The 21,436-nt window shown below is 38.9% G+C and overlaps 1 protein-coding gene across 2 annotated transcripts in view; it reads right to left on the bottom strand.

The window, feature by feature from the left end:
* The window catches only part of C4BPA (complement component 4 binding protein alpha), a 38,911-nt gene extending 21,563 nt beyond the window's left edge, over positions 1-17,348 (bottom strand). The window contains exons 1-4 of one of the 2 annotated variants that reach the window (XM_032289065.1): positions 17,109-17,348; positions 9,001-9,170; positions 7,599-7,784; positions 6,380-6,479 (exon numbers count right to left, since the gene is read on the bottom strand). In XM_032289065.1, coding sequence (XP_032144956.1) covers positions 6,380-6,479; positions 7,599-7,784; positions 9,001-9,142 — 428 coding nt within the window. In that variant the 5' untranslated portion in view covers positions 9,143-9,170; positions 17,109-17,348. The remainder of the gene's footprint in view (positions 1-6,379; positions 6,480-7,598; positions 7,785-9,000; positions 9,171-17,108) is intronic. The other variant, XM_032289064.1, reaches the window with a different exon arrangement.
* Between the last annotated feature and the right edge of the window lie 4,088 nt (positions 17,349-21,436).

Here is a 21,436-nt window from a genome sequence, read left to right as displayed (position 1 = left end):
TTACAAAATATGACAAAACCATGTCTATGAGTACCATTCACATCAATATATGTAATTAGGCTTAAAATGCCTAATGCAAGAAAAACAGCTTTTATCTGAAGCAAAATTCAGCTCTATGTTACATACAGGAGACAAACCCAAAAGTGTTTTAGACAGATTTAAAAAAAGGCAGGATAAAATTATACCAAAAAATGCAAATCAAAAGAAAAGCAAAGATAATAATTTTATTACCCCATAAGTTGGACATCAGAACCAAGACTATTAAATTACACAAAAATGGATACTTTACATGTTAAATAAAGATTTTGGTTTTCAGTGAAGAGCTATGAATCTTTGTGTACCAAAATATGTATGTAGCAGCAATTTTAATAAGACGGAAATACATGAGACATAAGAAAAATGATCAAAATATGTTACTAATTGTCACTAAATTATTTTATGATAAAATAAAATTATTTTATTATAAAATTGTTAATTTACTTTAACTCTTATCTTCATGTTTAAGATCTATGAAGACAAGCATAATAAAAGATTCAAAACAACTTATCAAGAAAGTAGACCTGGCTGGGCACAGTGGCTCATGCTTGTAATTCCAGCAGTTTGGAAGGCCAGAGAAAGAGAATCTATTGAGCCCAGGTGTTCTTGACCAGCCTGAGCAGCATAGCAAGACCTCATCTCTACAAAAATTAAAACTTTAGCCAGGCATCATGGCACATGCCTATAGACCCAGCTACTCAGAAGGCTGAGTCAAGAGGATTGCTTGAGCCAGGGCAGTCCAGCCCACAGTGAGCCAAGACTGCACCACTGCATTCTAGCCTGTGTGACAGAGGGAGACCCTGTCTCAAAAAAAGAAAGAAAATCTGATGTGTATATAGCAAACTCTATATACTACTAATAAAAAAAAATCTTTCAAGTGCCTGTTGAAATATTAATAAAAATTAGTTGTATATCATGATGCACCCTAAACCTCTGTAAAACATAGAAATAAGTAACATTCTTGGTTGATCTAGAAGTCTTTTTTTTTTTTTTGAGACGGAGTTTCGCTCTTGTTACCCAGGCTGGAGTGCAATGGCGCTATCTCGGCTCACCGCAGCCTCCGCCTCCTGGGTTCAGGCAATTCTCCTGCCTCAGCCTCCTGAGTAGCTGGGATTACAGGTGTGCGCCACCATGCCCAGCTGAATTTTTGTATTTTTAGTAGAGACGGGGTTTCACCATGTTGACCAGGATGGTCTCGATCTCTTGACCTCATGATCCACCCCCCTCGGCCTCCCAAAGTGCTGGGATTACAGGCGTGAGCCACCGCACCTGGCCGATCTAGAAGTCTTTTTATTATTTTTTTCTTTTTTAAATATTTTTTATTCTTTAGAGATGGGTCTCGCTATGTTGCTCAGGCTGGTCTTGAACTCCTGGGCTCAAGTGATCCTCCCCACCTCAGCCTCCCAAAGTGTTGGGGTTGCAGGTGTGAGCCACTGTGCCTGGCCCAGTCAGTTTGGAAGTCTCCAATAGAGGAATGTTTCTACCATGGGACACAGCAAGGGTTCCAAAAATTAGAGTTGCCAGATTTAGCAAATAAAAATACAGTTAAATGTGAATTTAGTGAAATGTGAATTTCATGTAAACAGTGAACATTTTTTTAGTTTAAGTGTGATCCAAATATCACATGGAACATACACTAAAATTATTTGTTTTTATCTGAAAATCAAATTTAACTGGGCATCCTGTATTTTACCTGAAAACCCTAAATTAAGCTTGAAGTTGAGACCTGTCAACTCTGGACCCTCATGCAAGTGAATGAAAGGCAAAGAAGGAGCCTACTCTGATGGTTGGAGTGACTAACCCTGAGAATGAAGGGAAAACTTAGATTGCTTTTGCACAGTGGTGGTAAAAATGAGTATGTCTGGAATGCAGGAGATTCCCTAGGGCACCTCTTCATACTCCCATGCCCTGTAATTAAAATCAGTGAAAATTACAACAACCCAAATCAGGCAGGACTGCTGATGGCCCAGACCATTCAAGAATAAAGGTTTAGGTGACCCCATTGGGCAAGGAACCAACGTCAGATGAAGTGCTTGCTGAAGGCAAAGAGAATATGGAATGAGGAACAGAAACATGTAGTTACAAATACCTGCTACAAACACATGATCAGATGCATAAATAAGGACATAAAAGTTATGACTATTTCTTTCTTATTTTAATATAAATAGATATTATATTAACTATTTCCTCTTTACTCTTTTCCTTCCCCTACTGTATAAGATGTGTTAGTAGTGGCTTAGCTTACATCTCAATATTAAGTTATAGAATATCAAAGGGAAGATATGACTGAGCTCAAAGGAAATTCTCTTTTGGGAAGAGGATGTCCATGTTTTCAGGTGTATGAAGGATAGTTGCATTATGTAAAATGTGAGTATTATTTTGCTATAGACTTTATTTGCAAATTAAGCTAAGTATGGTTAAGACTAGTAAATACAAATATCAAATTTGACAAGGGGTGAGCTGTGGTAGATTTGTGTTGTTTCAACTTAGCTGAGCTGTAATTACGTTTTTCAGAATTCTCTTCCATGCATAATGCCACGTTAAGTATGGCCCATAAAAGACACTACATGTGAATTAGCAGAGCCATGCTCCATATGCTAGAAAGGTCAGAGCAGAGCACAGGATGTGACTGCAGTTCACAAGCCCTGTTGTTTCTCTGGTCTATCACTTTGTTGGCAGAGGGCTCAACTAGGCCACAGCAGAGCCAGCTCCTGCAGGATCTCCTCCTTCATGTACCCTGGCTTCTGATCCAGGTACATTAGCACCATGACAGAGGACAACTTCTACAGGACCTACCCATTTTTGAAGTTGAAGGCTAAGGAGCAGTGAAAAAACAAGATGAATTCCAGTCTACAATGGTGGGTTCTACTCACTCATCTTTGCGGGGTCCAGTCTGTCCTTGAAGCACTCAGTTCATGTCTGTCTTCCCTTCCTGACTCCCTGCCTTGCTGACTTCAGGCCACAGCAACAGACACTGAAGGAACAGCCTCCTATACACACCATTTAACCATCTCCCACACCTGTCAAGTCAGGTCCCTGCAATAAATGCTGCTATTCTATTTCTCCAGATAAATCCTGACTGACACAATTAACTAACATAAGTAGACAAGAAAAATAAATTGGAAATCTAAAAATTGGAAAGTAGGAGGTAAAAGAATCATGGAAATGATGTGGTTACAAACCAAGTAATCCTAAGAGAATTCAACTGAAAGAATTTTTAAAAATTTTCACAAATAACATGACATGGTTTGGGTGAGTCCCCACCCAAAGCTCATATTGAATTGTAGTTCCCATAATCCCCATGTGTTGTGGGAAGAACCTAGTGGGAGGTAATAGAATCATGGTGCGGTTACCCCAGTGCTGTTCTCATGATAGTGAGTTCTCTTGAGGTCTGATGGTTTTATTAGGGGCTTTTCCCCCTTTACCCAACACTTCTCCTTCCTGCTGCCATGTGAAGAGGGTACCTTTCTTCCCCTTTGCCTCCTTTCATGATTGTAAGTTTCCTGAGGCCTTCCCAGCCATGTGGAACTTTGAGTAAATTAAATCTCTTTTCTTTATAAATTACCCAGTCTTAGGTATCTCTTCATAGCATCCTGAGAATGTACTAATACATAATAAAAGAATTTAGAGTTAGCTGAGATACCAAACTAACCTGCAGAAGTCAACAGTAGATAGGAGACAGATGATAGATAGATAGATAGATAGATACATACATACATACATAGATGATAGATAGATAGATACATAGATGATAGATAGATAGATAGATAGATAAACTAGTTACAATATAAAATGGATAAATAACCATTTAAAACAACAAAAAAAAATTTTTTTGTTTTGGACAGAGGTTTAAACTCTTCCAGAAATACAGAATCAACGTGAGAAAAGCTGAAACACTCATGAAGAAGCAAGAAAAAAAAAAAAAAGACTAAGATGGCCAGAGAAAAGCATAGCAAAGGGTAGCAGCATATTGCCAAAGTGGACCATTTTGGCATAAAGATTGTTTTTTGAGTTGAAGGCACTTGAAACACAGCAAGATGCAGGAAGGACACTCTGACCTCCCCTATTCCTCCTGAAGGCAGGAGATGAAACTCTCATGGGAAAGATACCTTCCCTATACCTGAAGGAAAAGAACACTCTTATCACCAGAGGCAGGAAGTCAAGGCCAAGAGAAACCTGTACAATGAAACTTTGTACAAAGACTACTTTTGGGGTCTTCATTTTCCTGTGAAGGCTTCCATGTACTTGTTAAAATAAATCTGTTTTACATCAACTTAATTCTCAGGCCTGGTGGAGACCCTAAGAGGGTAGAGGAGAAGTTTTGCCTTCTCTACGATAACATATTCTTATCTAGAGAGACTCAACATTATAAAATATCTATTCTCCTAAAGTTAATTTTATTAATTTATTTATTATTTTTTGAGATGAGGTCTTGCTCTGTCACCCAGGCTGTAGTGCAGTGGCACTGTCATGGCTCACTGCAGTCTCACCCTCCCAAGCTGAGGTGACTCTCTCACCTTAGCCTCTTGCATATCTGGGACTAGAAATACATGCCACCACACTTGGCTAATTTTTTAATTTCTTAAAGAGACAAGGTCTCTCTATGTTGCCCAGGCTGGTCTTGAACTCCTGGACTCAAGAGATCCTCCCGCCTCAGCCTTCCAAAGTGCTGGAATCACAGGTGTGAGCCACTGCATTTCACCCAAAATTAATTTTAAAACTAATCTAACACTGATTTTAAAATATGCCTAACTTTAAAGCTTTTATAGAAAAATAAATACATACTGTCAGGAAAACTTCAAAAAAGAAGAGCAATAAGCTAGCACTACCCATATTGGCTATTTAAACATATTATAAAGCTTCAACTATTAAATGACTGTGAAACTTGAACATAAATGTACAGAAAAAAAGGCATTGAATAAAAAGTCCAGAAATAGACCTAGATAAGTATATAAATTTTATACAATATTAAAAAGCATCTCAAATCAGTAAAGGCAAACTTTTAAACAAGTGATGTTGGGATAAACAGGAAAGCAATATGAAAAAAATAGTCAAAAATCTATACCTCATACTGTATACTGTATATTAACTCCAAATAAATCAAAGCTTTGAACATTAAAAAATATGAAAATATAAAAGAAATAGAGGAAATATTGGCAATTATTTTTAAACCTTGTATTGGGGAAGGCCTTAAGACATAAAATCCAAAAGCCATTTCTAAAAGGGAAATTGATGAATTTAATGACCCTACAAATAATTTCTTCTTAAGGGGGAAAAATACCAATAGCCAAGTCAAAAAATTATACACACACACACACATACACATATATATGCACACACGCACGTACACACTGTGGGAAAAGTTACAATGTATATCAGAATCAAGGCCTAAATCCTGTTATGAACAGACTCATGTTATGTATAAATGTATATTTCCTAAAACAAGAATAAAAAGTTCAACATGTTAAGCAAAAAAAAAAAAAAAAAAAAAAAGGCAACAGACATGCTAACTAGTGCACAAAACAGACATGCTAACTAGTGCACAAATAAATACCAACATCCCTTGGACATATAAAAATATACTCAACCTCACTGACAATAAGAGAAATGTACATTGAAACTATAGTGATATTTTATTTTTACCTCTTACATTGGAAAAAATTCAAAACTTTGACAAGTTTTCAAAGTTTGACAACACAGTTGGAGAGTTTATGGAGAGACAGACATTTGCATGCTCTGCAAAACCATGAAACCCTAAGGGAGAGCAGTCTGACAATATCTTTTAAATTTTCAAGTATACTACTCTTTGAGCCAGGGAGGCCCCCCTCTAGGAAGCTACCCTGCAGAAGTAACTACATATGTAGCAAATGACATACATACAAGAGAATATGTCAGAGCATTGTTCTGAATAGCAAAAGATTAGAAACATCCGTGGATCCATCAAAGGGATGGTGAACCCATGACACATCCACACAACAAAATGCTATACAGTTGTAAAAGGAAATCAATGAGGAAACTCTCTATGTACAAACCTGGAAATATCTCTAGTATACATTGATAAGTAAACAATAAAGCAAAATTCAAAACTAGGTTCATTATAGGAAGGGGGAAAATAAGAATATATGCTGACTTCTTAGCTTGTATGTGTATAAGGAAACACTAGAAAGATACATAGAACAAATAAAAACAGAACTTTGCTTGAGGACAGGAAGGAATGGAGATAGGATGGAAGTGAGAATTCTCAATGTCTATCTTTTTACATCTTTAAAATTTTGAAGTTTATGAACACTTAATTTTTTTTAATTAATTTAAAAGATTAGTTCATAGATTACCTCACACTCACCCTTCTGAACAGCTAAATTCTATTTGTGATCCAAAATATAAATCTGTCTTAATCTCCACTTGCCCATTAGGTAAATCTCCTGGGTTTCTGCATCGTTTGTCTGGGAGAAAAATTCAAATGATTATTAGTGATTCCAAGTACTCACAGATATGGCATTAGAAAAGAAGACTAGTCAAGGTTCACCTCTGCTTCCAGAAACACCCAGAGATTTAAATTCAAACTTATTTCTAACCCTGAACCCCTAAAAATTAATACAAAATTTGATCTCATTTTTTTTTTCTGGTATATTTTATCAATAGAGAAAAATGCCCAGTTAAATCATTGTAGAAGTGGAACACGTGGTCCAGGATTTAATAAGCTGACCAGGGACCGGAGAGCTTTGCTTCATTCCATGTCTATGGCATGTACTTAGAGCCTGGGCCACTCAAAAATGCATGTCATAAAAGGAACAAAAAAGAGAAAGTATCAATTGTATACTCCTACTGTTGAAAAACATCACAGATTGCCTTCCCAACTGACAGTGAATCATAATTTTTCTTCTAAACACAGCAAATATTTTGAGTGGGGTTCTCTTGAAAACTGCATTGCCACTTTCTAGCCACCTAACTTTTTATACTTTTTAAAAAGTGAATCTGGTTTTCAAAATATCTTAATGAAATTTGTGGTTCATTTCTTGAAAGAAGTGTTTGGTGGATTACTTCACAAAGAGTAGACTTCTGTCCAGGCCCAGTGGCTCATACCTGTAATCCCAGCACTTTGGGAGTATGAGGCGGGCAAATCACTTGAGGTCAGGAGTTTGAGACCAGCCTGGCCAATATGGTGAAATCCCATATCTACTAAAAACACAAAAATTAGCCAGGTGTGGTGGCATATGCCTGTAATCCCAGCTACTCAGGAGGCTGAGGCAAAAGAGTCACTTGAAACGAGGAGGCAGAGATTGCAATGAGCCAAGATCCTGCTCCTGCACTCCAGCCTGGGGGACAGAGCTAGACACCATCTAAAAAAAAAAAAAAAATAGACTTATTTTTCAATGCAATTAACTACCCCTAATTTTTCTGCTTTGCTTTGTTTTTCAAAAAATGCCACAAGTGTGTACACTGAAATCGGTAATTGACAAACTTGTTTCTTGGTGACTAAAGATTCCGAAAATGTAGCTTCTGAGCCAACTTTCCAAAGACAGGAAAAGCACAAATGAAAAACGTTAACTGTTGATACTTACGGGTACAGAAAGTAATATGTATCCATTGGCCGTCAGAATTACAAGTAAGCATCTGATTTGAACTGGACTTGGCATAGCCAGGGCGGCAGGTGTATTTCAGCCTAGTTCCAGTTTCGAACTGTGTCTCAGCCAACGTAGTATTCACTGGGACAGCAAACGATAAAGTAGGTGGAGGACCACAATTGCCTGGACATCGAAATGACAAGGAGCATCAAAAATTATATCTTGGGACATAGCCTCTTAATGTTTCTGTCGTGTGATGTTTAGAGCAGGGATCATTCTTTTCACCTCTAGTCAAGAAAAACCGTAACTCCTATTACACTCTCTGTTCAATACACCTAGTGAGTGATCAGTAATATACTTGTTCATAAATGATAATGACAATGATAACAATAGACAATAATGATAAAAGGCAGAATTTGTATCCCTTCTCTACTACATATGAGATAATTTATCTGAAAAAGAAGAAAGACATGAACTTTACCAACCTATTAGATTAGCCGTATCTGCTGACTCAAATGCATCTGTGCAAAGTCAGAAATCCCTCCAAGTTTGCCTCAACAGAAGCATATTATTTTATTTAAAAAATGTTTGGCCGGGCGCGGTGGCTCAAGCCTGTAATCCCAGCACTTTGGGAGGCCGAGGCGGGTGGATCACGAGGTCAAGAGATTGAGACCATCCTGGTCAACATGGTGAAACCCTGTCTCTACTAAAAATACAAAAAATTAGCTGGGCATGGTGGCACGTGCCTGTAATCCCAGCTACTCAGGAGGCTGAGGCAGGAGAATTGCCTGAACCCAGGAGGCGGAGGTTGTGGTGAGCCGAGATAGCGCCATTGCACTCCAGCCTGGGTAACAAGAGCGAAACTCCGTCCCCCAAAAAAAAAAAAAAAAAAAAATGTTTGGTTTTCTCAGGGAAGGAAAACAGGGTATCTGGGAAATGGGTAAGAATAATATTTTAAATTTGTTTATATATGTTTGATTTTGAATGATATGGGGGAGGTAGCGTGGAGGCCTTGAAGCATAAAAATCTTAAGTTTGCTTTCCTGGCAAGAATTAAATGTCAGGCTGATTTACTTTTTAAGTCCCCCCTGAATAAACCCACAAGGAGTGAAATTGTTCAGTCAGAGTGATAGATAATATGGATCTGTTTCAAGTTATGGTTGGGACACAGATTGTTTTGGAAATTCCTGGAGAAATAAAAATCTAGGGGAAAATCTCTAGAACACTATTTCCTTTATGTGTAAAGCAAATTTCCCTAAATTCTAGCCTGTCAAATAAACCAGTTGTTGATGAAGCTGGGTCTCTGCTAGAAGCTCAGTCATTACTTTTTTTTAGCCTTAAAAGTGAATGCACAGATGATCTTGTTTGTTGCCCATCTGAGCTTGCTTCCCATTACTCACCAAGAACAGTAGGCAACAGAGCAGCGACCAAGGTCATTTGGAAGAGAATTGGATCAGAGACTTTCCAAAGCCTGAAGAAGGGCCAGGCTGCCATTTTCCCTTTTCTGTGAAGAGTCCCAGGTGGAGTTCTTGAGGGGCGCATGGCCTGCTGCTTCACTGATGCTTTTCTGCTGAAAGAACTCAATTTAATAACTAGTCATTGAATTCCCACTTGTCAAAAAGCACTAGGATAAATGTTATGGGATCCATGTCTTCAAGGAAATAACAGTCTGGAGTGGAAAAACAAAACAAAACAAAATCCTGAACACAAATGATACAGCACAAGACAGTAAGGATTGGCCTCTGGAGAAGCCCTGTGCTCCGAAGAGAGATTGATTCTAACTGGAGGGAGGGAGTGGGTTTTGCAGAGGAGACTGCATATGCACTAAGTATACTGAAGAAGTCAGAGAATGGATGCAGGACGTGTAGGGGGAATGGTAGATAATACTACGATTTGGCTGGTAAGTGTCTAAGATGGGGAAGGGACAGTTTACAGATGTGTCTGAATGGGATGTAAAGGCCAAATATAGGAAATTCATAGATTTTACTCCTTGGGGAATATAAAGCTCTTTTTTGGGGGGGGGGGATTTTATTTTTGATTTGAGTGTCTGTTTTTAAGCTGAGGAGTGACACAATTATTGTGCTTTAAAATCATTATGGCAGATGTGCACAGGATAGATTAAAGGGATTAGAGGAAAGAAACAGGAAGGTTGAGTGAGAAGACTTGCTATTGGCCAGATGATCTGAACGAAGAAATGGCAGAGCAGTTAGAGGAAAGGTACAAACATCAAACAAAACAAAAAGGCAGGAGAATGATGGGATAGAAAGAGTTGAGTCGCTGTATATAAGTATTGGGAGTTCCTTGTGAGAGCTATTGACAAAGGCAATAAACCATCAAGCAGTTTGCAGTTTTGAAAAATGATTATACACACATATCTATCTATATATATATATGAAAGACATACATGGCAAGTGCACTTTTATTTTAAAATCAGACTATGTAAAGACCTGTTTAAAGCAAAGTTAGTAAGGACATTTTTATTCTTCACCACCACTTCCTATTCCCTTTGGAGAACCCAATATATCCTAAGTTTACATTAGAAATAGTCCCTTTCCTTCGGGTAGATACTCAATCGTAGGAATGCTGGATCAAAGGGGAGTTTTATTGTTAGTTTTCTGAGAAATCTCTATACTGTAAATCTATAAAAATAAAAAATAAATAGTCCTTGTCTTCAAAGGAATATATGAAGTTAACCAAATTCACTCCCATAAAATAGTGAATTTCATCCTTTACCTTGACGTTTCTGTTAGATCTAGATGATTGGACACTCTCATGCATCCATAATTCATACAAAGCCCATATGCATTTAGGTAAAGGGAGTCCCTTCAATATTTCTCCCCAAAATGTTTCAGTCCTACACAATGTAGGACTGTAATGTAATGTAATATAATGTACATCTAAGGTAATGTTCAACCCCTCAACATAATGCTGGTCTCAGTAATATGGGACAGTCTCACATAAAGTTGGACTGAAACATCTTGGAAATTGTTTGGGTGAAGGGAAGTTTATAGTGCCCTTCATACTTTGTGGGGTCCAAGTTCTTCACTGAGTAAAGACCCACATAAGCTTCTTATCTTTCTAAAACTCAGTTCTGATGACATCATCCTTCCACCTGTTGTCAGCTGTGGGAACCCCATGTCACACATGCCCTGTCCCATGAGCTCTACGCATGCCCACTGGGACAAATCTGTCAATACATAAATTTGCCTAATGAGCAATTTACCAGTTGTAGTCACTAACTGGACATGTGTTCACAGACTTTGTACTGAATGAATCCAGGTGGGAGGATTGGGAGATTGGGAGCAGCCAGGGCCAATATTCTGGGCCTTCATGCTTGCCCTTTCTACTCAGATTCTTCCTCTCTTTTCCCAGTATCCTCCTGCCTAACTCTATGCACCTCTCTGCCCCCGCAGTCTTGTGAAACTGGAGACAGCTGAGAGCCAGGCAGGTTGCTTATGATAAAAACTCATGCTCTTTCATCATCTGTGAAATTTATAAAATATGGTAAATTTCTCTCACCCCATATGTTATGAAGTATGAAAATTATGGGAAAAGCTTTCTTCAATTTTTGACAATTAGTAGATTTGTTATGTTTATTGAATTTCAGTGAAGTTGAAGAAAGAGATTAAAAATACTGGTGAGTTGACAAAATAGAATTTGACTATGAAAAATCAAAAGGATAAGAATATAAAGTGGAAATTTTCTATAGGAATTGTTGCAGTTGTTATTACATTCGCAGGAAAAATATATATGTTGAATATATTCAGAAAAATATTCATTACTATAATTGTAAAAATAACACTTTAAGATTAAATCATTAATTTCAAGAAATTGAACAAAAATGACTTAAATGCTGCTAAAATATATATTCATTAGCTACATTCAAAAAGAATATATTTATACTCATTGAATATTCAAATATGAATTTTTCTTTTTTTCTTTTTCCTTTCTAAAATTGTAATAGACACTTTGGGAGGCCGAGGCAGGTGGATCACGAGGTCAAGAGATCGAGACCATCCTGGTCAACATGGTGAAACCCCGTCTCTACTAAAAATACAAGAAATTAGCTGGGCATGGTGGTGCGTGCCTGTAATCCCAGCTACTCAGGAGGCTGAGGCAGGAGGATTGCCTGAACCCAGGAGGCGGAGGTTGCGGTGAACCGAGATTGCGCCATTGCACTCCAGCCTGGGTAACATGAGTGAAACTCCGTCTCAAAAAAAAAAAAAAAAAAAAAATTGTAATAGAGCTGTGGCCCTACTGTGTTGCCCAGACTGGTCTCAAACTCCTGACCTCAAGCAATCTCCCAGTCTCAGCCTCCCAAAGTTGTGGGATTCCAGGTATGAGCTATCGTGCCTGACTCAAAATGAGTCTGTCTTTCTTTCTTTCTTTCTTTTTTTTTTTTTTTTTTTTTTTTGAGACAGAGTCTCACTCTGTCGCCCAGGCTGGAGTGCAATGGCACAGTCTCAGCTCATGCAACCTCTGCCTGCCGGGCTCAAGTGATTCTACTACCTCAGACTCCTGAGTAGCTGGGATTACAGGCATGTGCCACTGCGCCTGGCTATTTTTTGTATTTTTAGTAGAGTCAGGGTTTCGCCATATTAGCCAGGCTGGTCTTGAACTCCTGACCTCAGGTGATCCCCCAAAGTGCTGGAATTACAAGTGTGAGCCACCATGCCCAGGCTCCAAGATGCATATTTCTTAAAACAATGTTAGGTAAATTAATACTTTGATAAATTTAACAAATTGATTTTTATGAACTGATCCTTCAGCTCCAGCTGTCCTGGACAACCAGAATTCCTTACAATTCCTGCTAGTTTCCTACCTCCCATTCCTGTCCACGTCATCTATCCACCGTCTTTTACCTCTTTAACTCCTAGTCATGCTGCCAGCCCCTTCTCCAGCATTCCCACCTATCCGGGCAAGCCTCCACATACCAAATACAATTTAGTATTTATAACTCTGATTCTGACTTGGTTTGTAACTCATGTCTGAAGTCTGTCTTCACCACTAAACAACACGATCCTTGAAATTACAGAGTATGCTCCCATTTTTTTCTACCCCACAATAGTGCCTGCCACTGTGCCTCAGGAAGTTAAAGTGCTCAAATAAGTGTGCTGACTTTAAATTCAAAAGCTCCTAGTGTTAAACTATGTTCCAAAGAAATGTAATACTGTGCCATATCCATGTCTCCCCTTATAGTGTATGCTTTGTTGAGGACTGATTTTACCTGATTTTAAAGCAAGGCACACATCTGTATTTTAATGAAAACTAGCCTAAGCAATTTTATACTAGGCTCTTCCATTCCTAACCTGAAGTCATCATATCATCGACTAGTCAAGGGAGGACAGTGAAGGAGGGAAGGAGTAAGCAGAAACTGGTTCTACTCCTATGACAGAAGATACAGACATATGCAGATCCTACACTGTGATGAGAAAGTTATTTCACTCCCTTTACTTCAGCCTCATACCTAGGCCATGGCCACAGAGCTGGGGAGAGAGGAGGACAGTGTGGTCAAGACCTTGGGCATGGGCTCTGAAGTCACACCCAGACTGTGAGTTGGAATCCTGGTTCTACCACATGGGAACTGGGTCCTACGGGCAAAACACTCAGCTCCTCTAAGCCTTAGTTTCCTTTTTTGTAAAATAAGAAGGATAACTGTAATTGTACCTCAGAATTGCTGAGAGGGGCTTGGCGTGGTGTGTGGATAGCATGTAGTAAACATTCAGAAGAAACGTTAGGGAAGAGTTTGATAGAATTGGCACTGGAATGTCACTCTGTCAGAAGCCAAACTCGTACATGTCAAAACATTGTCGTCATAATGGTTTAAAATTGCGATAATGGTTGCATCACCAGGGGACCTTAATTACAACCCAGTGCAGAGGAACATCCACTGAACTTCCGGCTGGAAGCCCTGGGTCTGGTCTCCACTGTGGCCTTTGGCACAGTGAGATCCAATGTGTCACGCAGAGCAGAGGGATGCTGGCGCCCTGGGTTGTCCTGGAGCTCTGTCTTCCCTTGCCCTCAACTGTCTTCCTGGAAGGAATTCATCCATGTCCATGACTTTAATCATCGTACATGAATCATCCACAGACCTCTGGGCCTAATTATCTCTGGTACATGCAAAAACTTCCATGCTCCATAAATTCAATTGTTAATAATTATTTTATTCTGTCCGATTCCTTCCTCCGTGTAAGTTTTGAGTTATTCAGGTTTGTCTTCTCTACTCTGGTTGCTAACTAGTTAAATTCTGGTGCTCGAGTTAGGTCTTTCTAAAGGCAGTGAAAAAAAACTCTGCAAAATAAGGAGGAACTCTTTTATCTTCCTCTGCAGCTGCAAAAAAGCACATGATAATCTGCGTGACAAAACTGACCTTGCAAATGTTTTTTCTAACGAAGGAGTCATTCCTGGATTTTGGAGATGGTTGCCACATGAAAGTAACTTTTAACCTTAGAAAAGCGTAATTCTGACTTGTTATCTCAGTGAATTTTTTTTCTGGGATAATATTTAAATTAACATTTTTGTTTGCTGAAAGTTGTAAGTGCTTGTGAATTTTCCTTGCCAAATCCAGCAATAATTATTACACTTTCCTCTTTACCTGCAAACTTGAAAGTAAACTAAAACTTTTGACTCTGTTAGATTTCTCATTTAAGCAAAAAAAAAATGTTTTTCTAATTTAAGTTAAAATTCCCAAGGTTCAAATCAGTATTTCCAATCACTTCATTTGTATTTCCCAGGCACTTTGTTTTTAACATATTTCAAACTAAACTCGCTATCTTCCTCCAACACTGTTTGACATCTGTGCTTTCTCTCTCAGTGAAGGTAAAAATCTCTACCCAGCCTCCCAGATTAGAAATCCAAGTCATTCTTGCCTCCTCTGTCTCACCTTCCTGCCCTATTCAGAGTCAAGTCCCATCAAGTTGGTTATAGCAGCAGCACCAGAATCTGCCACTCTCTCCTACATTCCACTTTCACAGTCCAGCCTTAGGTTCTTATAATTCCCTTCCCCTCATTCTAAGACAGCTTCCGTGTTGATGCCATTATGCCCCTAAAAAGCAGTTTACATGTTACTCTGCTTAAAAACTTTCATGGTTCTCAGTTTCCATAGATTCCCATATCTGTCCCAATTTTCCCATCATTTCTCACTTAGGACACCATGCTTCCATCTCAAGAAGGCACTTACCCTTCCCCAAAGACATTCTGGATTTTTTTTTTTTTTTTTGAGACAGAGTCTCACTCTGTCACTGAGGCTGGAGTGCAGTGGTGCAATCACGGCTCACTGCAGACTCAACCTCCTGGGCTCGAGGAATACTCCCACCTCAACCTTCCCAGTAGCTGGTACCATAGGAGCATGCCACCATATCCAGCTAATCTTTTAATTTTTTGTAAAGATGGGGGTCTCACTATGTTGCCCAAGCTGGTTTTGAACTCCCGGCCTCAAGTGAACCTCCCACCTCAGCCTCCCAAAGTGCTGAAATTATAGGCATGAGCCACCACACACAGCCAAGATTTAAAAAAAAAAAAAAACCCACCTGCAAGCATTTACAGATAATGCCTCCCATGCAAGAACGCTCTTACCTCCAACTTACTATTCCTTTATTCACTATTCAAATTAAATGTCACCTCTTTGGTGAAGCATTGCCTGACTTCATCATGAAATGTGAAATGCCAGTGTTTTCTGTTCTTCCAATACTTGGCTAATACCTTAATTGTAACTTTGCTTTGTATCATAACTGTCTATTTCCTTTTGCCTCCCAAAACACATTGTGAATTCCTTCAAGAGAAGAAAGGTGTTTATTCAACTTTCCATCTCTAACCTGGTATTAATTGGTCTCTAGTAGTTATCCAATAAATCTAAAATGAATGAAACTCAATTTAATTTTATCTTTAGAGGGAGAATGACTGTCTCACTGACGACCAAATGAAATAATGTGTGTGAAATGCTTTGCCAGTTTTGAAGAGAGATAATACAGTGACCAGACTTCCCTAACAAACCAACAGGATGCATCCTAACTCCCCTCCAATTGCGGCATTTGCAATTCACCATAAGTACCCCTGGTGGTCTCTCAGCAGAAACCAGCTGGCCACAGAGTGTGGGAATGGAGGCTGGAACTTGTGAGTTGAGAAAACCGAAGTTTGAGTTTCAGCAATACCACAGTCTAAATCTGTGATCTTGAAGAAGCTATATCAGCTTCTTGGATATCAGTTTCCTCCATCTCTAAAATGATGACATGAAACCTAGATGAACAAATTCTGCAATTCTGTAACTGCTCACTTAAAAGCTGAGACTACTCCAGCAAACACTCTCATGCTTCAAGGACATCATCTTTTAAATTCCTACAGAAATGGAACCAACTCAAGAACTTCAGTCAGCATGGCGGGTCCCTTGTGAAAAATACTATCAGCATTTAGCAATGCAGTACAATTTGAGAGACACTGGAAAAATCTTTAGTCCTCAAATTTCCCCTTCCATGAGCAGATACTTTTTAAGTTAAGACATTTATTTTGTCTAACTTTCCCCTTTTAAAATGAAATATCTTGTGAAAGGATAATATTTTTCCCAATCTTGGGCTCAGTGTCTTCTTCCTTATACCTGGGCTCTCAAGCATATCACTTACAAACTCCAGAAAGAACTTGCTTCCACACTTTCCCCTCCTTTCCTAGAATCTCTTTATTTTTCTATTAGCTCCTTTATTCTATGCTTATACTACATTCAAATGTATCTCGAAGCTTAATACCAACTTTCTTTGATGCTTCCGCCTCTTCTGTGGTCTACTCTTTATTCTCTTGTTGCTACCATATTTAGAGACAGAATAGGAATCAGCAAAGAGACAACGGTTGAAGAATTAAAATGAGGACCAGAATAGTACTGTATCCTGGCCAACCAAGAAAGAAGAGAATTTCGAGAAGGAAGGGTTATCAGCATCATCAAATTAAGAAAGTAAAGAAGAAGGTAAGGATGACTAAGACTGATAGCTTCAGAGACCAACTGGAGGCTGGTCAGTGTCCTCCTTATTACCAAATCTGAAAGTCTTTCCTGTCAATGGTGGAGGAGATTTGGAGTGGTTAATCAAATCTCAAAAAAAAAAAAAAAATGCCCAGTTTTCAGAATGTAGACTATGAAAAGCAGGCTTCCTGTGAACCCTTTGGAAAGCCTGGTTGACCCCTTGCCTCAACTCCCTGATGTGGGAAGATGGTGAAAGATCAACAAACCAACACACCTGTCTTTTAGAAACAGTAACAAGAGCAACACCTTACACCTCTTCTTTAGCTTATTTTATTAGAATGCAATATTATTCCTCCATTTATAATTTTTAAAAATTGAGGCTCAGATGGGGTTTAAAGTACTTTTCAAGTCATACATCCCCCTAATACAGTGCTTCTGAAAAGATTTCTGCTGAAAACACCTCCAAGTTTTTGTCCGTTTTATTCTACTAATCCTGCACTCCTTAAAGGGCCAAACCACCAACCTTTCCCCCAAGGTCCCTGAAGGGTTTAGTAGTCCACCGACCTTTGGTAGTTGAGGAAGAGCAGAAGATTCTATGATGATATCTTGGATAGTTTCTCAAAGAAGAAAACTGCCTTGGTCTATGCAGTCCTGGTTCCTTCCCAGATCAGAGTTTATCATGCCCTGAAATTGACTGGTAATTGCTCCACCAAAAAGTCCCTGAATTTCAGCCATGCAGTTGGCTGGTCAGGGATGGCTAGGTGGAAACAGATGGGGAGAAACTTTTGACGGGTCCAATGAATGATTAACACAGAAATAAAGCAGGACTGTTTACCTAAGCTCCTTCCTCTTCACCAGTCCTCATTCTTCATAACATGTTGCAATCGTTTACTTTTTCTTCTGCCAACCATTTCCCCTAAGTGGAAAGGTAATTTAAAATTGAAGCCAGAATTCATTTTTCTTTTCATAAACACGCGAGAGTTATGCAAGACACAATCCAGCTTTGCCTGGAAACCTTAGATACTGCGAGGTTCATACAGGCTCCGCAAACATGATCCACTTTCAGTGACACTAGGTCTGCTTTCCTGGAGTTTGGGAGCCGATGTTCTTGCCCAGAGCTCATCTCTATCCCACCCCAAGGAATTACAAAAGGTGGGGAATTTATCAAACATGTATTGGGTTTCCACTGTGTGCTGAGTTATTCAGAACATATTCAGAGTTCAGCAAATTTTAACTGCTACTGCATGTCAGGCACCAGAGGGCCTCCGGAAGTTGATCTGTCCAGTGTTGCTCAGAAGAACACAATGAAGGATTGGCCATGTTTCTTATCACATAGATCTAAAAAAACCACTAGCACTGACATTGTCCAATTAAGCTACTAATCCTCAAGCTTAAGATTTGTGTGCTCAGAAGATTGCTGTTAAAAGACCATTCTTTCCAAGAACTTCATTTTTTTCTGTCATAAATACTAAAAGTCCCAGAAAAGTTTCAGAAAAGGAGCTAAACTACAACAGATTGCGTTAATCAAGGAAGGTGTTACAGAAGATGTGAGATTTGAATAAAAGGTAGAAATTATTAGATAAAAGTGGTAAGGACATTTGATGTAAAGAAACCATTTGCTAGTCACCAAGGTGAGACACTGATTTGATGAGAATGAACAGAGGAGGATTCCAGATTGCACAGTCTTAAGAGCTAAATTGGAAGAAATGCCAGCTTTAAAGCTGGTATTTCTTTAAAGTAACGTTTCCCAATGTATTGAAGTCTTTAATTTACTTTCCACAGTGATTCTTGCAGATTTTTCTCTCCAGGTCACCAAATTGTCACATTCCCTCTTAGCAGATGCTCTTACCTCCTACTTTACTAAAAATCATTCTACCTTAGCTTCATCGACGTCAAATTTTTCCTCCTATTCACTCCTCCTTCAGAGGAGAATTGTTTCTTCTTTGCCTGCCTCATTTTCAATGCATCTCTCATCCTGAAATGTTGCTTCAATTTTGCCAGTACCTCAAATTCCATCTTTCTTCTTTAGCGTGATGCTGAACTTCTCAAAGGTGTAGCCTATTCCATCTGCCTATTCTTTCTCATTCGTCACTCTGCCTGTTGCTTTCCCATCTGGCTTCTACCCACTCTTCTGCTGACAGGTCTCTCTGAGGCATGCCCTTAGGTCCAAGTCCAAAATATCTTTAATTATTCCTTTATGATCTGTCTGCAGCCTTTGTCACTGCTGACCATTTCCTTTTTGAGACTCTCTCGTCCTTTGGCTTCCATGGCACTAAACTTTCCTGATTCCCTTAACTAATTTCCCTTTCTTAGTTATTGTTACCTCCTCTTCCTCCTCTTCATTCCTAAATATAGATATATCTCAGGCTCCTCTTTTTAAAAAAATCCCTTTGTAATTTTAATGATCTTGCTTTCTGTCACAGCTTGAACTATTACCAGTAAGAAGACTAGCTGGCACTATATTTTTATTTCTGATTACTCTCCCAAACTCAAGATCTGCTTTCTGCTTTTTTTTTTTTTTTTTATTGCCCACTGGACATCTTGCAATCATGTCACCCTCAGCATATCCAAAGAGGAATTTCTCATTTCCTACTAACAAGCTTCACTTTCTGACCCCAACTTGTTTTTGGCCTCTGGTTCTCAGGAATAAAATTTCAGATTCACTTTGTAACTCCTCATTTCCCTCACGCTTCAGTATTCAATTGTTGACAGGTTGTTTTGATACAAGTTTTGCAATGTCTCTCATGTCTCTGCTGCGTTTTCATTTCTGCTGCTGTCAAACCGGTTCGGGTTGAAAGCGCCTCCTGTATGGACTATTGTAGGTGCCCTTTCATTGGCTTCTCTGTCTTAGTTCTTTTCCCTCATCAACCAATACTACAACCAACATTGCGAGAGAAATATTTATGTGCTATCCCTATTACTTCCTTGTTTGAAAGGCTTCCATGTCTCCAGGGTCTGCCAGCCACAAGGAAGTATATAGTCTCTGCCTACCAAAGACAGTGGATATTCTCCAGCATGTCATTCAGATCCCTCCATAAGCCGACTTTAACTTCTCTTTCCAGCCGCCTTCTCTCACCACTTTCTATGCCTCATCTAGGCCAGTCCAGGCTATGTGAAAGTTCCTAAACATATGCCATTTTTTCTGCCTCTGTGTCGTACCTTCTAAATGTATTATTATTTGAAATTCATTTTACAACATTAAAAAGCTGTAAGAGAATAAACACCTATAATTACACCACTCTAAGACAACTGTTTTTATCTACACCTATCATTGTCAAGCCCTTTCCCACAAGAATAAAGGTTTTGCATATATGTAGTCATAAGCCCTTGTTATTAAATATTCTATTTTTGCTTAAGATTATATCTTTAAGATTTTCTATTTCCTCATAATTATCACTGTGTAAGTCTGTATTACATTTGAAGTACCATAACTTTCTAAAAATTTTCCTAAGAGGGGACATTTCAAATGCTCATAGGGTCCTCCCAGATAGACATATATGTAAGAAGTAGCTTTAATTTCAAATCATTTTGCTCCAGTTAGACTATTCCTAGGAATAAATTTACTTGGTTAAAAATCTTATTATTGTCTCACTCCATTTCTCGAATATTCTTTCCACCTGGAATGTGCTCCCTAATCTTCGTCTCTAATTCTCACTCAGTTTTGAAGGCCCAAATAACTATGACTTCTTCCTTGACAATATTCCTGCCTCCTCCTCCCAGACAGAAGTGAACCTCCTCTCATCTGAGCTCTCATAGCCCACTGTTGTCTGAAAAGTGTTTAGTTCATTCTATCCACTCTAAAGTAATGCTATGTGTGTACACATCTTGTGTCTATTAGTAGACACAGGGTACTCAAGAGTCCATCTCTTATTCCCCTTTCTAACTATACCTAGCGATTTTCCATTATTTCAAGCTGGCTTATGTATTTTGGTTGTATTTTATCCAGATATCCTATGTGTTTCAGGTAGCAGCCAGAATAAGAGATGGGAGAAGCTTGTCATGCCAGCTCTGTATGACACCTTGATAGAAAGCCATAGGATTCTTATTTCTTCTACCCTGTGAAAAAGGAGAATTGAAAATAAAAACTAACTTAAAATTTTTGTTTCTAAAAAGAGAAGAAATATGTTCACTTGTGTTGCACCATCTCAAATCTACCATGCAGGACTAGGTTTCATTCAAAAGGCAGTAAGCCATTTTCCTGCAGAAAATTTGGAAATCTGCTTTGATAAACCAGATGGGCAAGACTTGGAGGAGAGTTTGGGTCCTAACTCTGCTTCTGTTCCAATGGGTCATTTTTGAGGATGTAACTATTCTAAGCATCTTTTCCAAAATGGGAGGTTAATTTTTGCTTCATAAGTTTCGATCAGTTTTGATTTCTTTGTTTTTTGTTTTTGTTTTGTTTTTGAGACGAAGTTTCTCTCTTGTTGCCCAGGCTGGAGTGCAATGGTGCAATCTTGGCTCACCACAATATCCGCCTCCCAGATTCAAGCAATTCTCCTGTCTCAGCCTCCCAAGCAACTGGAATTACAGTCATGAGCCACCACGCCTGGCTAATTTTTTATATTTTTAGTAGAGACGGGGTTTCTCCATGTTGGTCAGGCTGGTCACTATTTCCCGACCTCAAGTGATCCACCTGCCTCGGCCAGTTTTGGTTTTGTAGTTCAAGTCTCATGTTAAAATACGAGGCATGCTCTCAGCTGAGATCAGAGTTTCCCCATACTCCTTACAGACTGGAAATTAAGCCCATCATTCTCCAATAACATGTTGCTAATTCTGGTCTTAGACAACCACTAAATTTGGCCTTCTCACATTCTAAGAACACACACACACACAGTGCATTACACAACTGCAGCTGGCAATTTCAGCCCAATAAGAGGCATATCTGAAACCAA

Source organism: Sapajus apella, unplaced genomic scaffold, assembly GCF_009761245.1.
Source record: "Sapajus apella isolate SASKATOON/1434 unplaced genomic scaffold, GSC_monkey_1.0 scaffold22, whole genome shotgun sequence".
Taxonomy (NCBI): domain Eukaryota; kingdom Metazoa; phylum Chordata; class Mammalia; order Primates; family Cebidae; genus Sapajus; species Sapajus apella.
Note: the sequence above shows the minus strand (reverse complement) of the source record. Positions and strands in the feature narration are given on the sequence as shown.